The 23089-nt window shown below is 40.2% G+C and overlaps 1 protein-coding gene across 1 annotated transcript in view; it reads left to right on the forward strand.

Annotated features, from left to right (window-relative positions):
* The window catches only part of LOC122800351 (septin-5-like), a 664512-nt gene that overhangs the window by 587302 nt on the left and 54121 nt on the right, over positions 1 to 23089 (forward strand). The window contains exon 4 of the mRNA XM_044069800.1: positions 1824 to 1910. Coding sequence (XP_043925735.1) covers positions 1824 to 1910 — 87 coding nt within the window. The remainder of the gene's footprint in view (positions 1 to 1823; positions 1911 to 23089) is intronic.

Consider the following 23089-nt stretch of genomic DNA (forward strand, 5'->3'; position numbering starts at 1 on the left):
GTTGCATAAGTGTGCACACCCTTAAACTAATACTTTGTTGTGTGCGCACACCCTTAAACTAGGATGCTTGCACAGCTTGTGTGCCTGCAGACAGACTGCAGTGTAAGTGAAAGGAATGAACCCTGCTATCAAGAAGACAAAATCTACCAAACAAAAACTTTTCATTGTCCCCAATGAACAAGCCACTCAGCTTAGCAACCAACTACCCGTATAAACAGACAAATATGTAAGCATCTGGCTTGACCAAACCCTAAACATTCAATGTCAAAAGTCAACTCAGTAGTTTTCTTATCTGCATAATTCTCCCTGTTCCTCTTCCCTTCTTCTAGTGTGGCCGCAGGGAAAGGAATTCTGATGGCATTGCAAGAATATGGTATCTCAATCATAGTCAATGCTTCCAAGAAAAAAATCTGATCTCTCTCCAAACGACAGCTAATAATAACTGCAGATTCATTTTCCTAGCCTGCCAAAGAGAGTATCACAGCAATGTTCTTCAGAAGGAAACTGATTTCCACTAAACAAAGCTGCACCCTACTCCTAGTCTCTCTCAAATATGACCTTTTAAACTAAGATCACAGTACCATGAAACTAAGATCACAATACCACGAAAGTCCTTCCTTATTTACCCATAGGAATAGATGTCATTGCACTGAGCACAGTTTCTCAACATTAGACCCTAGCATATGAGAATTCCTCCCACTAAAAGTATGATCACTTCCTTCCTACCTAGTCTTCAATAGCCAATTAAAAAAAATCATTTGAATCGTAAAGCCTTCTGTTTGTGCCATGCAGTAGATAGCATAATGTAAACCCATTCCCCTCCCTCTAGGCTATGATTTTCGTCATACTGTACCATTATTCTACACATGAATTCTCCTGCACCTTCCTTTCTCATCTTCCTCTCTTTCCTTTCACTTTGCCTTAACTTTTCCTTCCATTCTACCTTCCCTCGTCACCATATCCCTGACTGCATATGCTTTATATATTGAATAATTAGGGTCATTATCTCATAACTGAGGATTATTATCACATCTGGAAACAATATCGTGGGATGGTCACACTGAGAGCTGCCTATAGTGATGCCCACAATATCAAGCAAATGGGCTTAGGAAAGGGAAAAATCAACCTTCCCTGCACTTTTGTGCGATAGCACATGCTGGCATCCAAAAAAAATGAAAAACAAACTCCCTCAACAAATAATGTAATCCTGCATACCTTCCCCTTACAAAAATGGGTACTGTTTCATTCAACATCACTGCACTAATATGATATACACATATAGGTTATGACTAAAAGAGGGCTGTAGTAGTCCATTTCACATACCTGTAAAATCAGTCAATAAATAAATAATATACTGCAGACCATGTTTAGTTGTGTGCCGAACAGTACAGAGAGAGCTGGTTGCTTCAGATGGGACAGGGAAGGAAGTATTTTGAGCAGGATTGTTGTTATAGATGCTTTTATCAGGAAAATATTTTCTGTATTGTAGAGGTATGACTGCACCGACTGTGAATCTTTGTAGCATATGCACAAGTGACATTGTAAAAGACTGAATCACAAATCATATCTAAATCTTGTTCTAAAGCATGTCTCTCTTGTTACTTAATATTGTCCAAGGACATGCAATTGCATGAGACAGACAGTCTGAAACTGAAAAAACAAACAAACATTTGACTGGAAAAAATTTACAGCTGCACATTGATAAATTAGCATGCCTAGTTCTGTCATTAACGTTGTGCCCTTGAAACCTACAAATGTTTGGTACATTTTCTGCTAAAATATGTTGATAATCTAAGTATTACTATTTCTTTTCTCTGGTTTAGGAGAATCCGGCCTAGGCAAGTCCACTCTAGTGAACAGTCTTTTTCTCACAGATCTCTACAAAGACCGAAAACTTCTCAATGCAGAGGGTAAGTAGATGAGGGCAATGAGGTGCAAATCATAACATGGTTAAATGGCAAACGGCAATAAGAGTTCTAGGATCAGACAAAAATGACTGCAGGCTGGGTGAGCCTATGTGCTAGGAATGACCTTTGCTGGGGCCAAAGTGTGACCCCCAGGACCTGAATTGTAGTCTGATGCTTTGGAGCTACAGGGGTCTTGGTTAGAATAGTAATGTGATCCATAGTTTGACTGCCTCCTGATCGCTTATTCTCATGACAATGGTATAGTATATAGGGGTAGCTTGTAGCCTGTATCCATTCCTTTTAAATCACTACATCTAACCGCTACATCTTATGCCAAATGTTTATGAAGGAGTTCTAGCCAATGGAATGACCTGCTGTGGCAGTCAGTAAGGTTTTGCTTTTATCACCGGAGAATGTGGAAGCAAGGCAGAGCAACAGATGATTAGAGTTTTGAAAACTGATAAATTGAGAGTGACAGTATGGGTAGAATGATGAATAATTAAGATAGTAAAAACTGACAAACTGAACAGCTGATGAAATGATAACCATAACATTTTCCCCAAATATCACTTTTACATACAAAAAAATCTAAAAACATGTATTTGCTTTGTACTAAAAGTTAAGGTAATGTATTTTACTTCAACAACCTGCTTCTGTTTTTTAGCAGGGATAATACATCTGCAGTCCTTTGAAGGTTAGTCAAGGCACAACAGATGTTTCTACGGTATCCTAAAGGCCTATACTGGTGAACCAGACATACATAAACATATGAGCAAGGGCGAATGATGAATGACGGAATGTGTATTAATAGATTTTAATGCACAACCTATTTACAACCTAAGTCAGGCAGCCATTGACAGGAGTGGTATGCCATACAAAATACATTAAATCATTTAGTGTAGGTCAGAATCAAATACACACACACACACACACACACACACACACACACACACACACACACACACACATGCATGCACACACACACACACACACACACACACACACGCACACACGCACACACACACACACACACACACACACACACACACACACACACACACACACACACACACACACACACACACACACACACATGCATACACACATAATAGTATCACACTGTTTAAATGGCAGTTATGAGTTTGTTTTCAGCATTTTTTATGATGCATGTATCACCAATCTTATATGTGCACAACCTTTCCTGTATGTATGCAGCTTAATTCTAAACACATCAAATCCTGTGATGTTGAGAACAGTGATGCCAGAGTCCTCAAAACATTAAATGATATAAAGTTTGGAAATACAACATTAAAAATCAAAGAATATTTATATGGCAGATTAAAAAAATACTTGGCCCACACATGTCTGTTTCCTACCCACAGGATAAGGTGTAAATCATTGTTCTTGCCCCTCATAAGATTTGTCATGTCTCTAATAAGCATTCTTCAATTCCTCATTTTATATTGTCTTGTTTACCTGTCCAGGAAGCCTTGCTCCCATCATCCAGCAACCTTACTGAGAAAAACACTTTTTTTATATCTTCCTTCTGTGTTCAGGTTATGGCAACAAAATGACATGCCTTTTTTTTAAAATCTGGCACACTCTTTAACTCAGCTAATGCTTCCAAGGTATTTAAAAGTTTCTATTTTAACTTCCCACATCTTCCTCTTTTCTTACCACTGTTCACATTCTGTTCTTCTTGTCTCTGTTTTTATGGTTTGTGGCATACAATGTGGGCATTTTTGTTGCTCTCCTTTAAAATTAACTCAGTTATGCATTATTAAAAATATGAGGTTTCTGGACCTGTACTAAATATTCCAGTTAGGCTCTAAACAACTGTATACAGACAGGAATAAAATCTTATTTTCTGCTCATGATATGACTTCTTGTAACATGCTAGTACACCACTGACCTTCATTCCTGTTTTTTACACTGTCTGTCTACCTTTAAGCCATCTGATGTCATGAGGGTCATGTACATATGAAAGATATAACAGCTAATGGCCTCTGTTTTTACTTCTGTAAAAACATTACAGCGGTGTGCTGTTCATTATTACCTTTGCTTTCTGCATTTGTAACATTTCATAGCATTATAATACCGTATTATCACTTGTCATACATGCAACATAGAGAGTTATGATTGGGTCTCCGACCATAACCATGTTATTATGCGTTTTGAGACATGGAGGCCAAAGAATTTACCATGAGAGTGAAGCTCGAGAGATGAGTCTTGGCATACATTTCAAGAGCACATAATAGCAGGTTATGATTGGTGAGACACAATAATAACTCTCTGTTATACACAGAGTCTTACCCATTATATGGACTTTGTAGTGCACTGAGTCATAGCTACCGTACTGACCATAGGAATGGGTAAGGCCAGTCTCTAACCAAATGGGATAAGTTAATTTGAGCACAGAAAGGGAAATTGGCTAGGGCCTTAAATTGGCCTTCAAGGACAGCTAGCCTAATGCTTACCTATGAACCTACCCCATATACTCCCTATTACAAAAAAAAGAAAAAAAGCCAAAGTGTTTTACCGACTTTGAAAGCCAGTAAAGCATTTAGTGAATGTTGTCGCATAGACAGCAAGTAAGGAAAAAAAACGGGACAGTTTTTAAATGCTGCCCTAATTGAAATAAGCTACTTACAGACTGACAACTGTAAACTTATGTGGACATGGGAGGAAAGGTATTCAGGGACCATTGAGAGTAAAGGAATGTCGCTTGTCTTGTACCGGACTGTAACACTGCCTAGGGGGTGTGTAACTTTGATAGCGCTGCTCCTGACAAGTCTGTCGTTATAGAAGCCTGTACCTGGTTTAACTTTTTTCAAATTCTGGAGCGGAATTGAGGCACTCCATGCTATACAGTATCACTATTAGCTAGCACACCAAGAACATTAAATTATCTAAGGTAATTTTAATGTCACATTCATAGTGTTGTCTTTACCCAGTACGCAAATCATTTAAGTGAATTCAGCTCAAAAAAATTACCTTGTAAAAGAATGGAACAAATGAATTAAATGCTGCTTCACTCTTAGTCGCTCTCCCTTTATATACACAGATGTAACAGAAATGGTAACCAGTCTAATGATTTATTACAACAGTTTTGTCTGGTTGTTTAAAATTCATCTTCTGAATTATTCTGTTTGCTAGATGCAGCTCTGGCTGCTAGCTTTATGACTTCCGAAATTAGAATGACTTGTGCTGTTGGTGTATTGTCAGCATGTTGGTAGATGTATATTTCGGAAGTGAAACAAGGTAAAACTGTGCATTCTTGGATTCTATGACTACCATTCCATGATAAACATTATGCATTTTGAAAATAAATAAACACAAAGACAAAACATCAAAATCATTAATTAATGAAATAATTATGCTGATAAACCCTGCATTAACTCACAAAAGAACATGATTTTAGAACTCTAAATAGAATAGAATTTTTGTTTAACTTTTGTATGTTTGGTATTGAGTTATGCTTGCATCTGACAACAGTCAGTAACCCGGTTGACAAGTTGCATGTTTTGGTGATTTTTTTTAAATGCCATATGCTGTTCCATTTTGTGTGTGTGTGTGTGTGTGTGTGTGTGTATGTGTGTGTGTGTGTGTGTGTGTGTGTGTGTGTGTGTGTGGTTCCTAATAGATGACCGAAGACGCATTCTTTTGAATGCGTCTTGGTCGAAACTGAAAAGACGAAAAGGCAAAATGATGAAGCAGCATATAAGCAAATTCTATCCCTGGGAAAGAAATCGCTTGGCCACGTCCGTTACTTTGCCACTTTGCCATTTTCGTCATTGTAGTGAGATCTCAGAGTTGGTATATTTAAGTAGGGGGGTGTGTGGGGGGGCGAAGCCCCCCACTTTATGTTATGTTTTAAGTGTTTTTTTTTTTTTTTTGGAACAGCGATTATTTTCCCTTGAAAAAAATCGCTGTTCTAAGTGTTCAAGTTTGTAAGCTTTCACTTACATGGGGTCGATAAATCATTGTTTGCTTTTCTAAGCGTTCGATGATTTAATATATGTGTGTGTATGTGTGTGTGTTTTTGTGTGTGTATGTGTGCATATGTGTGGGTGTGTGTGTGTGTGTGTGGGTGTGTATATATATATATATATATATATATATATATATATATATATATATATATATATATATATATATATATATATATATATATATATATATACATCCAATGCTGAGTTGACAGAACATTACAGGACTGAGCCCAGAAACATGAAAACCTTGCAGCCAGAAAGGAATGGACCTTCATTGTGCAGGATTATGGTATGGAGGGGATTGAGGTTTTTCCTCCTTCCCCACTGAGGTGCAGTGTTGGAGTTGAAATATGTAATCATCATGAGATGTGGTGGGCACAGGGAGTTTACCCCCCTGCAAAAAGCCAGTGTCATGTGTATCCCATTCTATTAGTGCTTCTTGTTTTTGAGTTTCTGGACTTGATCTTGTAATGCTCACTCATCTGAGCATTTGATGTATTGATAGTGACGTGTATATATATATATATATATATATATATATATATATATATATATATATATATATATATATATATATATATATATATATATATATATATACACACACCCATGTAATTAAAAACAGCTCGATTAAAGTTTCAGAAGCAAGAATGTAGTACATAGAATCAGCACTGTAGCCCTACCTCTAGGTCTGAAACATAGTAGCATATACAATGCATTAGTTATACTGCAAGTTAATGTACTGCAGTACCCACAATGACTGAGAGTTTGGGGCACTGATTCTGACCTGGGTGGTGTGGTATAGCAGGGAGAAGTGCCCCCATGAATTCAGAGTATCAGGCTTGTGATTTGGGGTGGGCAGTGTTTACACTGAATTAACCATGAAATCACAGTTAAGGAATTAAGGCTTGAAGTGGGGTGGCCCACTGTTTGTGAGAAATGAGCTAAAAACATTATGGACAGAGTTTATTTAACTTAATTACATTGAAGCATTGCCTATATGCACATTCCATCCATCTATCCACAACCCGTTTTTTTCATTTTTACATGTGGGGTTGGGGTGTCACTTCAACAGTGACAATCAACTGGAGCCGTGATAATTCAAGAGGGTTTAGTTTTTGTGTGAAAGCAAACGATTTACTGTCACTTGGTCAAAGTCAAATAACATCAGAATCACGAAATAACAGTTTATTCTGAAATATATATCTATTCTACCATCTTAATTAGTTAAATGCAACCAATCAAAGCAATTCAGCAGTCAGAACATTCAAATTTTAAAGCACTTTGCCAAGTGAATTCCCAATTTGTAAAAATCCAGTTCTTTAGACTTACAATTTTATAGGAAAAAATTAAAACAAAATTAAAAAAAACAAAAAACGTTTTAAAACATTATAGAGGTGAAACAGTGAAAAAAACGACTAAATCATGCTGACCCTATTAGTTTACAAATTAGCTTAGCTCATTTTTAAGGGTCTTTATTAGATCACCGAATGTTTAAAAAAGTGAACGGTGATTAATCGACCCTGTGTAAGCGAAAGCTTACAATGTCGAACTGTCAGAACAGCGATTTTTTTCCAAGGGAAAAAAAAATCGCTGTTCCAAAAAAAATAAATAAATAAATAAAACACTTTAAACTTTACATTAAGTGGGGGGCTTTGCCCCCCCCCACATCCCCCTACTTAAATATATCAACTCAGTGACTGCACTACAGTGCCGAAAATGGCAAAGTAACGAAGCAGCCAAGTGAATTCTTTCCCAGGAAAGAATTCGCTTAAAAGCTGCTTCGATATTCTGCCATTTCAGTCTTTTAAGTTCGACCAAGATGCATTCAAAAGAATGCATCTTCGGTCTTCTAATAGGGAACCCATTTTTAATACAATTGTAATAGAAACACTATTGTTTAGCCTTGGTTTAGAAGTGCTATTTAATTGTAACTGTTACAGGGCAGATGGTTCGTTTAGCATAGGTTCATAGGTTCATAGGTTGGTACTAGGCTATCAGCCCTAGGGCCTATACAAGCCTAGCCATAACAATTCCCTGGCTATTTCTTCCCACACTATTTCCTTCTATTTAGAGCATGACTGATTGGTTAGAGTAATTGATCGATATGGTAGAGTATGTATTCATTTCAGAAGAAACTGTTATTTGTGATTCTGATGACATTCGATTGTGCAGACAAAAGCGCTGAATTATTTGCTACAAATGATTTATTCCAATATATTTCTTGTGAAGTCAGTTGGTAGTCCTCACATATATATTTTTTTAAATAAAAATGAATTGGGGAGGTATATGTATGTATGAAACACAAGCAAATTATAATGAGTTGAATTTCTTTTATGTGCTCATACTCAGCCACTGAAGATGACCGAGCAGTTAATGTGTGTGTGTGTGTGTGTGTGTGTGTGTGTGTGTGTGTGTGTGTGTGTGTGTGTGTGAGTGTGTGTGTGTGTGTGTGTGTGTGTGTGTGTGTGTGTGTGTGTGTGTGTGTGTGTGTGTGTGTGTGTATGTGTGTGTGAGAGAATGTGTGCATCAATGTGTGCTTGGTCTGTGAGTAAAAGACTTAACTTTTGCATCTAAAGTGCTACTTCTGCGTAATAATGCACTGCACATACAGAGATAAGCACATTTCCTTCCCCTCCATACAGCCCCTGTAGCGCATCCATTAGTGTCTGAATTATAAATCATGAAAGTACAGTTGTGTAAAATCTTACCAGAATGGTAGATGTCCTTCCCTTCACTGCCGCAGTATTTCTTACTAATGGGAATCCCTGCCGTGAAGCCCTCCGTCCAACCAGTTTACAAAAGTTTACCATTGCTTTAAGGTACTCTGAACATCACCTGCACACTCCTTATGTAAGGTAGGGCATAAGGGTGGCATTCAGGGTACCATCCTCACAACAGATTGCCTCAGTAGGAACAGCAGTCCAAGGAAAGCCAAGGAGAACCTGCACAGCCAGGAAGGGAAAAAGACCAGGGGGATGGAGGGAGGGAGTGAATACTGCAGTGGTGAAGACAAAGACATCTACCGTTATAGTAAGATTTTACACAACTGTACTATGTCCTTACATACACTGCTGCAGTATTCCTTACTAATGAGAGAGTACAAAAGCTCACAAAGAAACCTGGGAGGAGGAAGCAGCAGACCCTCCAAGAAGCCATGAAGAATGTCAGCAGCAAAACCAGCTCTAGCTCTGGAGATACCATCCAACTGGTATTGTTTGGTAAAGGTATGCACAAAAGACCAGGTAGCAGCTTCAAGAATAGAGTGTCTAAGCCTTTGAAAAAAGCATCAGAAGAAGCCATGGCTCTGGTGGAATGAGCCTTTACAGAAGAAGGAAGACTCTTGCCATGAAAAGTGTAACAAAAGGAAATAGCCTTTGAAATCGAAGTGGAAATAATTTGCTTGGAAACAGCCCAACCTAAAGACCTAGGATGAAAGGAAACAAATAACTGGTCAGACTTCCTGATAGCTTTTGTTTTATCCAAATAATATCTGAGCTGTCGATGCACATCTAAGGTATGCAGCACCCTCTCACTGTCAGATTGCAGAGAGGAAAAACGTAGGCAAATTAATAGACTGATTCAGTGACAACTCATAACGACCTTTGGCATGAAAGAAGGATTAGTACACAAGGACATCCTGTCCTCATGAAATATCAAAAAAGTGGACAAGCCATAAGGGCTTGCAAATCAGACACCAGTCTGGCAGAATTAAGAGCTAACAAAAGAACTGTCTTCCAAGAGCAATGTTGCAAGGAAGGTGAAACAGCAGGCTCAGAAGGAGCCTGAGTCAATTTTTCCAGAACAAAATTAAAATCCCAGGTAGGAGTAGCAGGCTTCCTGTGAGTTCTAATATTAAGGATGCCTTTAAGAAATTTCTTAGCCTCAAATCTAGAAGATAACAGGGGAGTTAAAAGCAGACAAGCAGGAAGAGCTGATAAGTGGGCCTTAATAGAAGAATAGGCCAAACCAACACTGAGTAACTCACACAGATAAGAAAGAACCAAAGGAATATCCACAGAAAGTGGGTCCAGGTCATGAGAAAGACACCAAATAGAAAATGTCTTCCATTTAGATAAGTAGGATTTTCTAGTAGTAGGTTTCCTGGCCTCCTTCAGGACCTGCAGCACGTCCTCAGAAAAAAAAGGTGTCTATAAGGAATCAAAACCCTGTCACCCACAGTGTCAGTTGAAGCATGGACAAGTGGGGATGGATGAGAGACCCCTCGTCTTCTATGAAGAGATCCACCCTGTGAGGTAACTTGTGATGATTGCCCCTGGCAGAAGTAGAGGGAATCAGTGCTGTCGCGGCCAAAAGGGTGTCACCAACAAGATTTTGGGAGCATCCTGTTGAATCTTGAATAGGACTCTCAGAATGAGAGGAAGGGGATGGAATGCATAAAGAAACATCCTCTTCCAAGAAAATGAGAGGGCATCCACCCTCCATACCAGAGGACCTGGGACTCTGGCACAAAACAGAGGAAGTTGTCTGTTCAGAGGGGAGGCAAAAAGAGCTACTTAAGGGGTACAGAAAGAGTAAACAAATTGTGTCTGAAGTCCGTGACTTGCCTGTTTCTTCAGGCGAGCAATATTCAGGCAAGAAGAGTGATTCATTTGAAGAAGTTAAATCAGAGGATTCCCTGCATTCAAAAAAAGTGATGGAAGGGCAAGGACAGGCTCAACAGCAAGCCAAATTAAAGCGGGTAAGAGGAAAGAACAACGGAAGAAACAGGAAGAAGTAAGACTGTTTAATTCAAATCAAAATGTGTGTGACAGACTTTCTAACTATTCTTTTGCTTCTCAAATTAGTGTTAACAATGAAAAAACTTGAACGTTGTTCAAGAGGACGTTTGTTTAACTTTTGTAACATCTGCAAGGTTCATGACATTCAAGCTGATAATGATGCATTGAAAATTGCAAATTTAACTGATGTTAACATCTCTGATGCTGCTGAAAGTGTTTTACTTAGAGGGGCAAAATTTGTCCCTACTAGAATTCCATCTCTTGAAGACATGATTATAGATGTTAAGAAATTTTGCCGTAAACTGCATGTTTTTTCAAACTAGGCAGGATATGTTGTTTACTAATGAAGAGAATGCTGATGAATCTTCAGAAGAAGATTTGTTGAATTCAAGCATATATGAAAATGAAATGTTTCAAACGTGTGGGTTTTGGTGATGGGAATCAGGATGATTATGTTGAATCTAATGATGTTCATCCTGTTATACTGCTGCAGTCATCACACTAGGGTTATCCTGCCGTCAGGCGGTCCCGCAGTCGGCCAAATCCCAAAGTCTTGGTCCGGTTGTCGTCGCTTCTTCCCTGACGTCAGTGTGACAGGGGGATAAAAGAGGCAGCCGACACCATTTTCTCCAGTCTTTCTTGCCGCGCGGTGCCCGAAGCAGAAGCAGTTCGCAAGTGCCGGTCGGCTAGCTCCTGAGATTTTTGAATCGAATTTCAGCCCAAAGTCTTCTCTAAAGCTAAGTACCCTGTTGGGGAAACTTTTCTTGCCTCAGACCGATGTCAGACAAAGTTAATAATTGCATTTCTTGTGGGAAGCAAATACCTCATAAGGATTTTCATTCTTATTGAATTCCTTGCCTAGGCCCAGACCACGACGTCTCTGGTTGTCGGTTTTGTGCTAGGTTCAACAAACGTACAATCAAGCGTCGGGCAGATTTCGCCCGACATTATTTTGGCAGGAAAATTTAACTATAGCATGTTGTTGGAGCAACCGACATCAGCAATGATTAAAAAACACAAGGATAAGGACAGGCAACCAAGGCCAAGACCAGATACCGAGGCCTCAGCAAGGCCTGCCGCCAGTTCTCTGGTTTTCAGCGAGGTGCCTATGCAGCCCCTGACTACCGCTGATTTAGAAATTCTGATGGCCTCCCAGACCAAATCAGCTGGGCCTCAGGAGCCAGTTCCATCTCACCCCTCGGACGCCAACCCTGACGGTGATCCGGAGATTTTGGACAGGCCTTCGGTTTCTGAAGGTGTCTTCAAACCGACAACTATCTCTATTAAGTCTTATGCTAAACGTAAAGCCCCCTTAAAAGTTAGGAAACCGGGTCCACAGACCCCCCCCCCCCCACAGGCCCCTATGCCTAAAAAACAGATGCTTAAGATGGCTGAGGATTTAATTACCCTTATCAGGGGTTAACAACCCCCTCCTGACAAAAGGCCTAGACTGGAGGAAGATTATCCTTCCTCTGACCAAGCATCCATTTCCTCAGCTAACTCTGAGGACCAGGATTATTCCTTCCCTCCTTATGAAGACTCAGATGCTGAAGAGTCCATTCCCTCTGTCTCCCCCCCTGAAGACTACTCTTTTGGGGAAACTTTACACACCATGAGGGAACACTTCCACTGGGAAGGCCAAGATTACTCTGACTCTAAGAAAAAACTCCGTGAGTTTCTTCTTCTTCCACAGCATAGACCCCTTGCAATTCCTCCAGTTTTAGACATTTTGGATGATGGTTACACAGAATCTAGTCTAAACCCAGATTCCTTACCTCCTGCACCAGCTAAACCAGACAGATACTACCGAGTTCCTGATTCTTATAAGTTTCTATATAAAAGCCCTGTTGCAGACCCCAAAACCATTTCCCAGGGTCCCAAAGGGGTTAAGGCTACTACTGCTAAGAATCTACTATCTTCTGAAAGAGATTCCAGAGCATTAGAAAGATGGGGGAAGAAAGTGTATACATCTGCCACTTCGGCCATGAGGGCCTTAAACTGCCAATTCCACATGCTAAAATACCAGCAGTACTTGATTACACAGTTAAAGCAGAAAATGATCCCTCAGACAGATCAACCTGATTTCAAAGAGATGCAGGATTTGCTGCATGCAGCAGAACAGGTAGGAAAGCATACCTTACAGTGTGGTTTTGATTCATTGGAAGCCTCATGTAGAGCAGCTGTCACAGGATCTGTAATACATAGACATGCTTGGCTAAAAGAGCAAGCCTTACCAGAACATGTCAGAGCAAAGTTATTGGATGCTCCATTGCAGAAAGATGTGTTATTTGGTGTCAAAGCAGAGGAAGTTTTAAAGAAAATGGAAGAAAAGGCAAAATCTATGCAGACAGTTAAAGATTTTTTACAGGTACAACCTCCTCGTTTCAGCAGAAACTGGCCATCAAAAAACTGGTCCTTTCCTGCATCAGACAGACCCCAAAGGGGTAGGTACAGACGCCCAAGGGGCAGAGGCCAGCCACAAGGTTCTTTCAGGCCTAGACAATGGCATACAACAACTCAAAGAGATGAAAGATCTCAACCCTTAAGGAAACAAACACAATGACTTCCCTCTTCACCTGCCAAGAAAAATTGCCCTGGCAGCACCTTTAGGAGGAAAACTGGCTCTATTTCCACAAAATTGGTGCATCATAACAAAGGACAAATGGGTTCTGGATATTATTACCCGAGGCTACAGATTTCATTTTCACACTTTGCCACGGATGAGAGGCATGCCAAATCTGCCTCCAAATCAATGGGCAGAGGCACAAACGCAAATTTCAGCTCTCATGGATGTGAAAGCAATTCAAAAGATACCTACAAAGGAGCAAGGTCAAGGTTTTTACTCAAGGCTATTTCTAGTACCAAGAAAGGACAAAGCCTGGAGACCCATTTTCAACCTCTCAATTCTAAACCCATACCTGGAGGTACCCAAATTCAAAATGCTCACACTAGAGCAGCTTCTTCCCATGCTGGGCAAGGAGTCTTGGCTGGTAACGTTGGACCTCAAAGAGGCATACCTGCATGTCCCTATCAGACAAGATTGCAGAAGATACCTCAGATTTTTGGCAGGTACAATGCATTATTAATTCTCTGCATTGCCCTTTGGCTTATCTACTGCACCCAGAGTATTTACGAAATGCCTGGCATCAGTAATTGCATACTGCAGACAACGAGGAATACAAATTTATCCATATCTGGACGACTGCCTGATCCAAGCGGACAGCAAGGCCATTCTATTACAGCATCTGGCATTTGTAACAAAGCTGCTAAGTTGCCTAGGGTACACAGTAAACTAAAAGAAGTCAAAGCTAATACCCTCACAAGACATAATATTCCTGGGTGCCAGCTTAAAAACAACGGCCTAGATGGCTTATGTCATGCCAGACAAACAAAAACAACTGACTCAATACTTCAAAAAGATGGCAACTTTTACCCAGCTCACTGCAAGGAAAATCCTGCAGGCACTGGGGTTCATGGCATCCTGCATTCAACTAATTCCACATGCAAAGCTGCATATGAGGAAATTACAGCGGTACCTGAAAAGTGTATGGACTCAACACAGGCACAGCCTCAAAACAAGTATACCTCTCATTCCCTGCCTTCAAAAAGAGTTCCTATGGTGGGCTCAAGCATGTCAAATAAACAAGGGTCTTCCTTTTGTCTTACCTACAGCAAACCAAACTATGACAACAGATTCTTCAGACTACGCCTGGGGAGCACACATGGCAGGACAGTGCATACAGGGCAAATGGCCTGCAAAACAAATGCATCTACACATCAACCAAAAGGAGATGCTAGCTGTGCAAAATGGACAGCCTTCAAGGACCTTTTGCAGCCAGGACAACTACTAAAAAGGACAGACAACACCATAGTTATGTGGTACATAAACAAACAGGGAGGAACACACTCCTACCCTTTGTGCAGACAGGCAATGACCTTGTGGAACACAGCATTGACTTACCAAGTACAACTGCAAGCACAATTCCTGCCAGGAAAGAAAAACATATTGGCAGACGAATTAAGCAGAAATTTGGCAGATCCTCACGAGTGGAGACTACACCCACAAGTATTTTCAATGATAAAACTCAAAGGTGGGGATGCCCAGACATAGATCTATTTGCCTCCCCCAACAATTGTCAACTACAGAAATTTTGCACAAGGACTTATCATTCCCTAGCCTGGAAAGTGGATGCCCTATCATTCAGTTGGACAGCATTGACAGTCTATGCCTTCCCACCACTACCTCTTTTGACCAAGGTATTACTGAAAGTCATATCAGAGAGACCACAAATGATCCTCATTGCTCCGGACTGGCCATGTCAGCACTGGTACCCATTACTAAGGACCATGACCCACAGCCCTCCATGGATCTTACCTCAATTCCCACTTCTGTTGACTCAGCAAAACTCTCAGATCCTTCACAGTCAGCTCAGGACTTTAAATTTAGCTGCATGGAGAATACCTTGAATTATCAATCAACACTTCTCTCAAAGAACGTCCTGAATGTCATTTTGGAGGCCAGGAGGCCCAGCACTAGAAAAACTTACTCAGACAAATGGAAAAGATTTTGTGCATGGAACCAAGCTAAAGGCCAAAATCCTTGGATACCAAACATTCCTCAAATACGGCAATACTTAACTGAGATGCTACACAAAGGCCTTTCTTTCTCATCCATTAAGATCCATGCTTCAGCCAGTTCAGCTCAATATAATACGGATCCTCCCATATTCTCACACCCTTTACTAAGGCAGTTTCTCAGAGGGGCTAAGAATATAAGACCCCCCAGAAAACCCCCAACGCCAGCCTGGGACCTCAACTTCGTTTTAGAAAAATTAACGCTGCCTCCTTTCGAACCAGCCTTCTCAGCAGAACTACAATACTTGTCATAGAAAACAGCTCTGTTGCTGGCTATCATTTCAGCACGCAGGGTCTCAGAACTACAGGCACTTATGGCAGTGGAACCTTTCATCATTTTCCATCAGGACAGAGTCTCTTTACGAACTAACCCTACCTTTATGCCAAAGGTAGTATCGAGTGTGGCTTTGAATCAGTCCATTCACTTACCCACCTTTTATCCAAACCCCCAGAATAAAGGAGAAAGACTCCTTCACTCTTTGGACATTCACAAACAGCTACGTTATCATTTGGATAAGACAAAGACCTTCAGAAAAACTGACCAACTCTTTGTATCCTATGCTGCAGGTTCACAAGGAAAGGCTATTTCAAAACAGACCATCTCCAAATGGATAGCACATTGTATCCGCTTTTGTTACTCGCACCATGGGAAAGCAGTGCCTGTTAATATTATATCCCATTCTACCAGGGCTACAGCAACCTTAGCAGCCTTTCTCAGGGGGGTTCCAACCAAGGACATTCTGGAGGCAGCTACTTGGAGTTCAGTGCACACCTTTACCAAGCACTACCACCTTCCATTATACCCAAAAACCAGAGCTGGTTTTGCCACTGCAGTTCTGCAGGGCATCCTAGCTTCACCTAACCCAGTTTAGTACCAGCCACCCATCCATAGCTTTGGGATTCAACCCAAGTGTGAAGACTGCAGCAGTATAACACAATGAACATAGTACAGTTTTGTACCTACCATAAATGTAGATGTTCGAGTGTATATACTGCTGCAGTCCAGGTTACCCTCCCACCATCCCCTCTACATACCAGGGTGTTAGTTATAACTCCATGTACATCAATCTATTGGATGCATGTCTATATGGTGTATTTGCTAACAGCTAGTACTATTGTTTATCTACTAGGGTATTTTTGCATAGTTATTTGTATTGCCTTCCTAGTTGGGGGCACCTGACATCTGGGGCAAGAAAAACTGAAGAAAATGGCGTCGGCTGCCTCTTTTATCCCCCTGTCACACTGACGTCAGGGAAGAAGTGATGACAACTGACTCCGGACCAAGACTTTGGGATTTGGCCGACTGCGGGACCACCTGATGGCAGGATAACCCTAGTGTGATGACTGCAGCAGTATATACACTCAAACATCTACATTTATGGTAGGTACAAAACAGTACTTTTCATCTGAACCATTTTTACAGGCTATGGGTGTTTGGAAATACCTAAACTGACTTCTGACAGTAATTTTATGTACCCTAGAACTAGTCAAGCTATTAATGTATTTGAAAGCTTAGTATGGAAAAAAGTTGAAAATAGTTATGGTAATTTCATAAAGACATTCCGTTCTTATAATTTAAGGAAGGAAGAATGGCTTGCATTGCAGGAGTTACGGTCAAATTTAAATGGGATAGTATACAAAACAGCTGGCAAAGGAGGCAATTGGGTGTTGATTAGTATAGCACAATATGATGAAATGGTTTCAAATATATTATCTGAAGAAGGATATTATGTTAAGTTACAATATAATCCTTTACAAAGATTTGTAACAGAGTTAGCTGATATATTGTACGTGGGGAAAGATTTGTTTTTTTTTTTTGAAAAATAAAGATGTTAAAAAATTGATTGTTAACACACCCAAACATCCGTTTATGTATGCTACCCTAAGATACATAAAGATTTGCTTAAACCTCCAGGGCGACCCATTATTTCTGGAGAATGTGAATTTTTTTTGGATTTTCATTTCAAGAAATATTTGGTTGCTATACTGTCTCATGTTAAAAATATTCAGCAAATTTGTTAAGAATTGGCAAACTTAGAATGGAAAGAGAATTATTTTTAGGGAACAGTAGATGTTACTGCTTTGTATTCTAACATTGATAGAAGATGGGGCATGGAGGCAGTGGCCAGGAAATTGGGGGAAAGCCCACGGTCTGCATTTTTTTGACCCTCCTTGAATTTTGATTAACCCATAATTATTTCAAATGGAAGAATGAATTTTTCTTACAAAGAAAGGGAATGGCAATGGGGGCGGCTTTCGCCCCATCGTATGCTATCATTAACATGGGGGACTTTGAAAGTCAATTTATGGTGTTACAAGATTACTATGTAAGAAATGTAGTTTATTATAAGAGATATGTAGATGTTTTGTTATTTATTTGTAAGGGTGACCAGTCTGAATTTATGGAAACTTTGAACAATAACCCACATGGATTGAAGTTCACTTGGGGTACTGACAGGCATAGCGTTTCATTTTTGGATGTAATGCTTTACGTAGATAATGATGAAAAGATACAGCACAAGCCATGTAGAAAACCCACAGCCGTTAACAATTTCCTATACGCGACCAGTATGCACCCCTCCATCTCACTTACACGACCAGTATGCACCCCTCCATCTCACTTACGCGACCAGTATGCACCCCTCCATCTCACTTACACGACCAGTATGCACCCCTCCATCTCACTTACGTGACCAGTATGCACCCCTCCATCTCACTTACGCGACCAGTGTGCACCCCTCCATCTCACTGAATCACTACCCTATGCTGAAGTCAAACGAATCTTCCTAAATACCTCTGAAGTTAGTTTAAAGGAAACATGTTTGAATGAGACGTATATTAGACTAAAGAACAGAGGATATGATGACAGAATATTACGAAAAGCAAAGAATAAAATCATGGGAGTACATGAGGATTGTACAGGCAGAAATTATAATGAAAGAAAAACTATGTATAGTAAAGAGGGAAGAGAGGAAAAAAATGTTTTTTGTTACAAAATATTCAGAATTTTCTCCTATTGCAGAGAAAATAGTGAGGCAAGCATGGGAAATCATCAGTGAAAGCAATTCTATTGGCTCTTTGTTTCCTAAACATATAGTGTTTTCCTATGGTAGGTACAACAATTTAAAAGAACTGTTGAATAGGAAAGTTTTTAAATCAACATGTCAGGATGTGATGGGTAAAACTGTCGGTACTCACAGTTGTGGAAATTGTTTAGTATGTAGTTGGGTAAAAAACTTAGATGGCAGTAAGATTAATGGAAAATTGTATGGGCCAATGAATATTATAATTGCAACAGCTGTGGTGTGATTTATATTGCTTATTCTGCCCAAGTGATCCAAAATTCGAACTTTGACCTTCCTGGTAGTTTGACCAACATACCAGGAAATGGGATCACAATCTTCCATTTGAAATAGTTATGGGTTAATATCCAAAACTTGTTCACAATCCCCTTAAAAAAGTCCATCATCCTAGAGCTCATGTCCCCAAAGGAAGTTTCCTCAGAGGGATTATCAAGAGTATGAAAATCCTCCTCCTCAGACCCATAGTCTAAAGGAGAAGGAATCTGGGCAGAATAAGCAAGGGAGTCATCAGAATCCACCACAGAAGAATGGAATTCTCTGGGCCTCTTAGGGGAAGAGGTGGACCTGGCAGGAGCAGGAACTGAAACCCCTTGAGGAAGCCGCCATGACAGTAAAGCATTAAATAGCCCCTGGGTTAAAGGCCTGCCACTTACTTTGTGGATCCCTAGGAGCAGAAGAAACATGGTTAGTTTTTTGTTTCTTCTTCAAAGGGACAGCTGTCCTGGAAACCTGAGAAGGCCTAGACTCAGGATGGCATTCCACAACCGCAGTAGGAAACTCTTCCCTAAAGAGAAAATGTAGAACCCCATTAGACCCCTCGGAAACAGTCAACTGTGGTTCCCTCTGAATGCCCAAATCCTCACCGACCTCCAACCCAGACATGGTAGAATAATCTAACAAAACAATGGGGTGAGCCTCCTGGTGCATAATAACCTCAGGAGAAACACCCGGCAGAGGCTGGACAGTTGAAGATTCCAGCCTTACATTATCCACCCTCTTGTTCCCAGACAGCTGACCCTTGGGTCAAGAAGTTCCATCCATAGTACCCACAGCAAGATGCTTAAGTCACTGTTTCTCAAGGTACAAGGAAAGGGAAGAAAGCCTACTATGAAGAGTTTTGGGGACAAATGCCTGATAAATTGAACAAGACGTATGGTCGTGAGCAGCACCAAGGCAAAAAAGACACTTACTGTGACGGTCTTTATGGGGAATCAGTCTCCCACACTGGCATTTACCCTTCCTGGATGACATTAATCCAAATACAGCACTAAACAAACTGAAATAGTAACCAAAAACCCAACTGGGTACTTATCTGCAACTGTGAGGACTCCAGCAAACAGGAGTAAGCACAGAAAAGCCAATAAACAGAAAAACGGTAAAAAAAGGATATATGCAACAAACTGGCGGTTAAAACAGCATTTGGACTGGCGGCAAAAAAGGTCTGAGGATGGTACACCTGAACGTCACCTTTATGCCCTACCTTACACAAGGAGTGCACAGGTGGCATTCAGTGTACCTTAAAGCAATGGTAAACTTTTGTAAACTGGCCTGGATGGAGGGCTTCACAGCAGGGAATTCCATTAGTAAGGAATACTGCAGCGGTGAATGTAATGACAAAAAATTAAAGTACTTATGTTTGCTGTAAACATGCAAAAGAAAGGTTGCTTTGTGTATGTGTACAGTAATGTTAAAAAACACATATGCCCCCTCTGAAGAAACTCATTTTAACATTTAAATAACACTGTTATAATTTATTTATTCATCTGATTGTCCTGCCTGAACCGCTGTTTCTATGTAGGGTGGTGCCAATATAGAATGCTATCTGTTTGATACTTCTGCTGCAAACGAACAAGCTCCTAAGGTTCTGGCAAAATGAGAATACAATTTCTATACAGTTTCTTTAAAACTACAAAATATCCAAACAGCGTAACCTCTGTACTCTCCCATATAGAGCAAACCCAGTACTTCAGCACAGATACCCCTTTATGTTACCAAACAGCCAAGCAGCTTAAGGCATGTATGTGCTGCAGTTTCTTCTAGCTGGGAATTCAAACAACTCCTTCTGCCTGCGTTCCTGTACTGCAAGATTTAAAAGCAATATAGCAGTTGAGGGAATGAAAAAGTATGTTCTTCTTTTGATTAGTGCCATCCCAGGAGCACAGGAAATAATTATTTAGCTATTATCTAAAAATCAATCTTATTTATCCAAATAGTTTATCACATTTGTTTTTATTACAACATGACTGCATTAGAACTAATGACTTTTTTAAATAAACATTTAAAAGAAATGTTGGAACTGTAGACAAAAGATTTTTAACTATTTGAATAAATAAACTTTGTCTCTTAGGTTCTTGTGTTTTTATTTGTGCATCAGAATGTTCAAAAGAATGAAAAGTTCTCCATACAAAAGCAATTTCTGAACAACAAAAAACATGAATCTTTAATATCTGGCATTATTGACTGACTGTTTACCAGAGAATCAAAATTTTTTGAGGGGCAGGGCAAAAATATAAGGCAAAAGCAGGGCTGTTGTGCAAAAGCAGGGGCAGCTAAGAGGAGTTATTAAAAGAAGTTCTGTTGTTAGCGCTGTGAGTGAGAGAGAGAGAGAGAGAGAGAGTGTGTGTGTGTGTGTGTGTGTGTGTGTGTGTGTGTGTGTGTGTGCGTGCGTGCGTGTGTGTATGTGTGCGTGTGTGTGTGTGTGTGTGTGTGTGTGTGTGTGTGTGTGTGTGTGTGTGCGTGTGTGTGTGTGTGTGTGTGTGTGTGTGTGTGTGTGTGTGTGTGTGTGTGTGTGTGTGTGTGTGTAGTTATATATGCTCAAACAAGTTGAACAGCATTTCATAGGACTGCTCAGCACATAGGTTGGGGATGTCTGCTGACCACAATACAGTGTGATTTATTTTTATGTCAAATTATAAATATGCTTAACATTAATATTTCTGAAAATAACTTGGCCCAGTTCAGTATATATGGTACTTCATGATATTAAATGAAAGCTTAGATAATCCTACTACTAATTTGTAGATATTTATACTTGTGTAGCAACTAATTTGCATATATGAATAAATATCATAATTCTGTAAATATCTCACAAATGGTCCATACAGATGCATTTTGGGACAGTGTTTCATATGCCCAGTCATAGCAGATGTCAGGAATGGCTCCTCAGACAAATATGATACTACCAGAGAACATGCGATATTATTAACCCATGGCATATGTCAGTAATTATATAGGTATATGTTCATAGGCATGTACTAGGCTAATGGCCACAAGGACCGTTTTAAGTCCAGACATGCATCTCAAATGTATCCAACAGGTTGGGTGCCCTAGAGGTTATTGTTAGAGGCATGTGTAAGCTAGGGCATGGGTGGTCATACATTTACAGTTTGCGTCTATCCATTAGACACACAGGTGCTAGACCTGCGTTGTATTTCTGATTTTCCATCCACTGGTCCAAGTTTGTCTTGAATAGGTTTACAGAACAGCTCTGATTTACACAGAAAAGGAAGCCTGAACTAGAGCAGGGGTATTCCCTGAGATGCATACCTTTCCCTCCATGGCCCATTTATGTCACAAGCAAGGTTTAAGCCTCAGGATCAGGTAGTTCTGTTGCTATATGTCTATGGACATGCAAGAGGTCAATCAGAGGAGGATCCAGGAATGCCATGTATGCCAGACATAGATCACCCCTCAACTGTCTTTAGGAGATAGAGTATAGGGATAGGGCTTTGAGGTGATCTGTATGGGACATGTTGTTAATACCCTGTATTCTTTTTGTGAGGAACATCTTTGGACATTCCAGTTGTTATATTTGCACTGAAGAAGGCATTGTACTTAATGATGTGTCTGTTAAGGGCTGAATAGAGTGGGATGATGACCTCTTGGACCTAGATGTTATACCCTTGCTTATACGTTGAGTAACATAGAATGATTTCCTTACAACCTTAGATACATGTTGGTCAAAAGCCAGGTTACTGTCTACATGTGTTCCCAGATCTCTGATTGCTGGGTCTACTCTTAGGAGTGCAGTATCAATGAGGTAGTTTCCTGGGATAGCCAACTTCCCAAAGGGTACTATTATGCATTTCTTGTCAGTTTTAAACCATGTCTATGGCACTAATTATCCTTTCTTGTAAGATATTAGTGTCTTGGGGAGATTCTATGACTGCTCCCAGTTTGCAATCACCTACAAACATGATCACCCAGACACTCAGTGTTTGCCTTGACTTCAAAGAATTAGATGCCAAAAAGAAAAGAACCCAACACTGATCCCCGAGGGACTCCACTAATGACTAGCCCCTTACTGCAGGTCAATTACCCTAACCCAACTTCCTTGGTCCTGTCTGAGAGCCAGATGGCAATCCAGAGTGTAACATAGGGGTCTATTCCATGAGTTTGTTTGCAATGCCCAAGTTGGGTATGATTAAAATGACTTGGCTAGGTCAAGGTAGGCAGCATGCACCATTTTGTCCTCATTCATTGTCTTGGTGACCTTCTTGAAGAAGTCTACCTGCATGATCTTCCCTTGACAAAACTAACTAGGTTGGATCCAGTGTCTGGAGGTTTCCAATGTCATTAGTAATCATTCCATGGCTTTCCATTTCAGACTAGTCAAACTAATGAGGCTGTAGTTTCTGGGGTCAATAGAAGGCCCACCCTTATGCAGAGGAATGACTGTTGTACCTCTCTATTCATGTGGAAAGAACCATGATTAGAGACTGTGGTTAAAT

Source organism: Protopterus annectens, chromosome 4.part0 (genome assembly GCF_019279795.1).
Source record: "Protopterus annectens isolate FY-2018-M chromosome 4.part0, PAN1.0, whole genome shotgun sequence".
NCBI classification, from domain to species: domain Eukaryota; kingdom Metazoa; phylum Chordata; order Ceratodontiformes; family Protopteridae; genus Protopterus; species Protopterus annectens.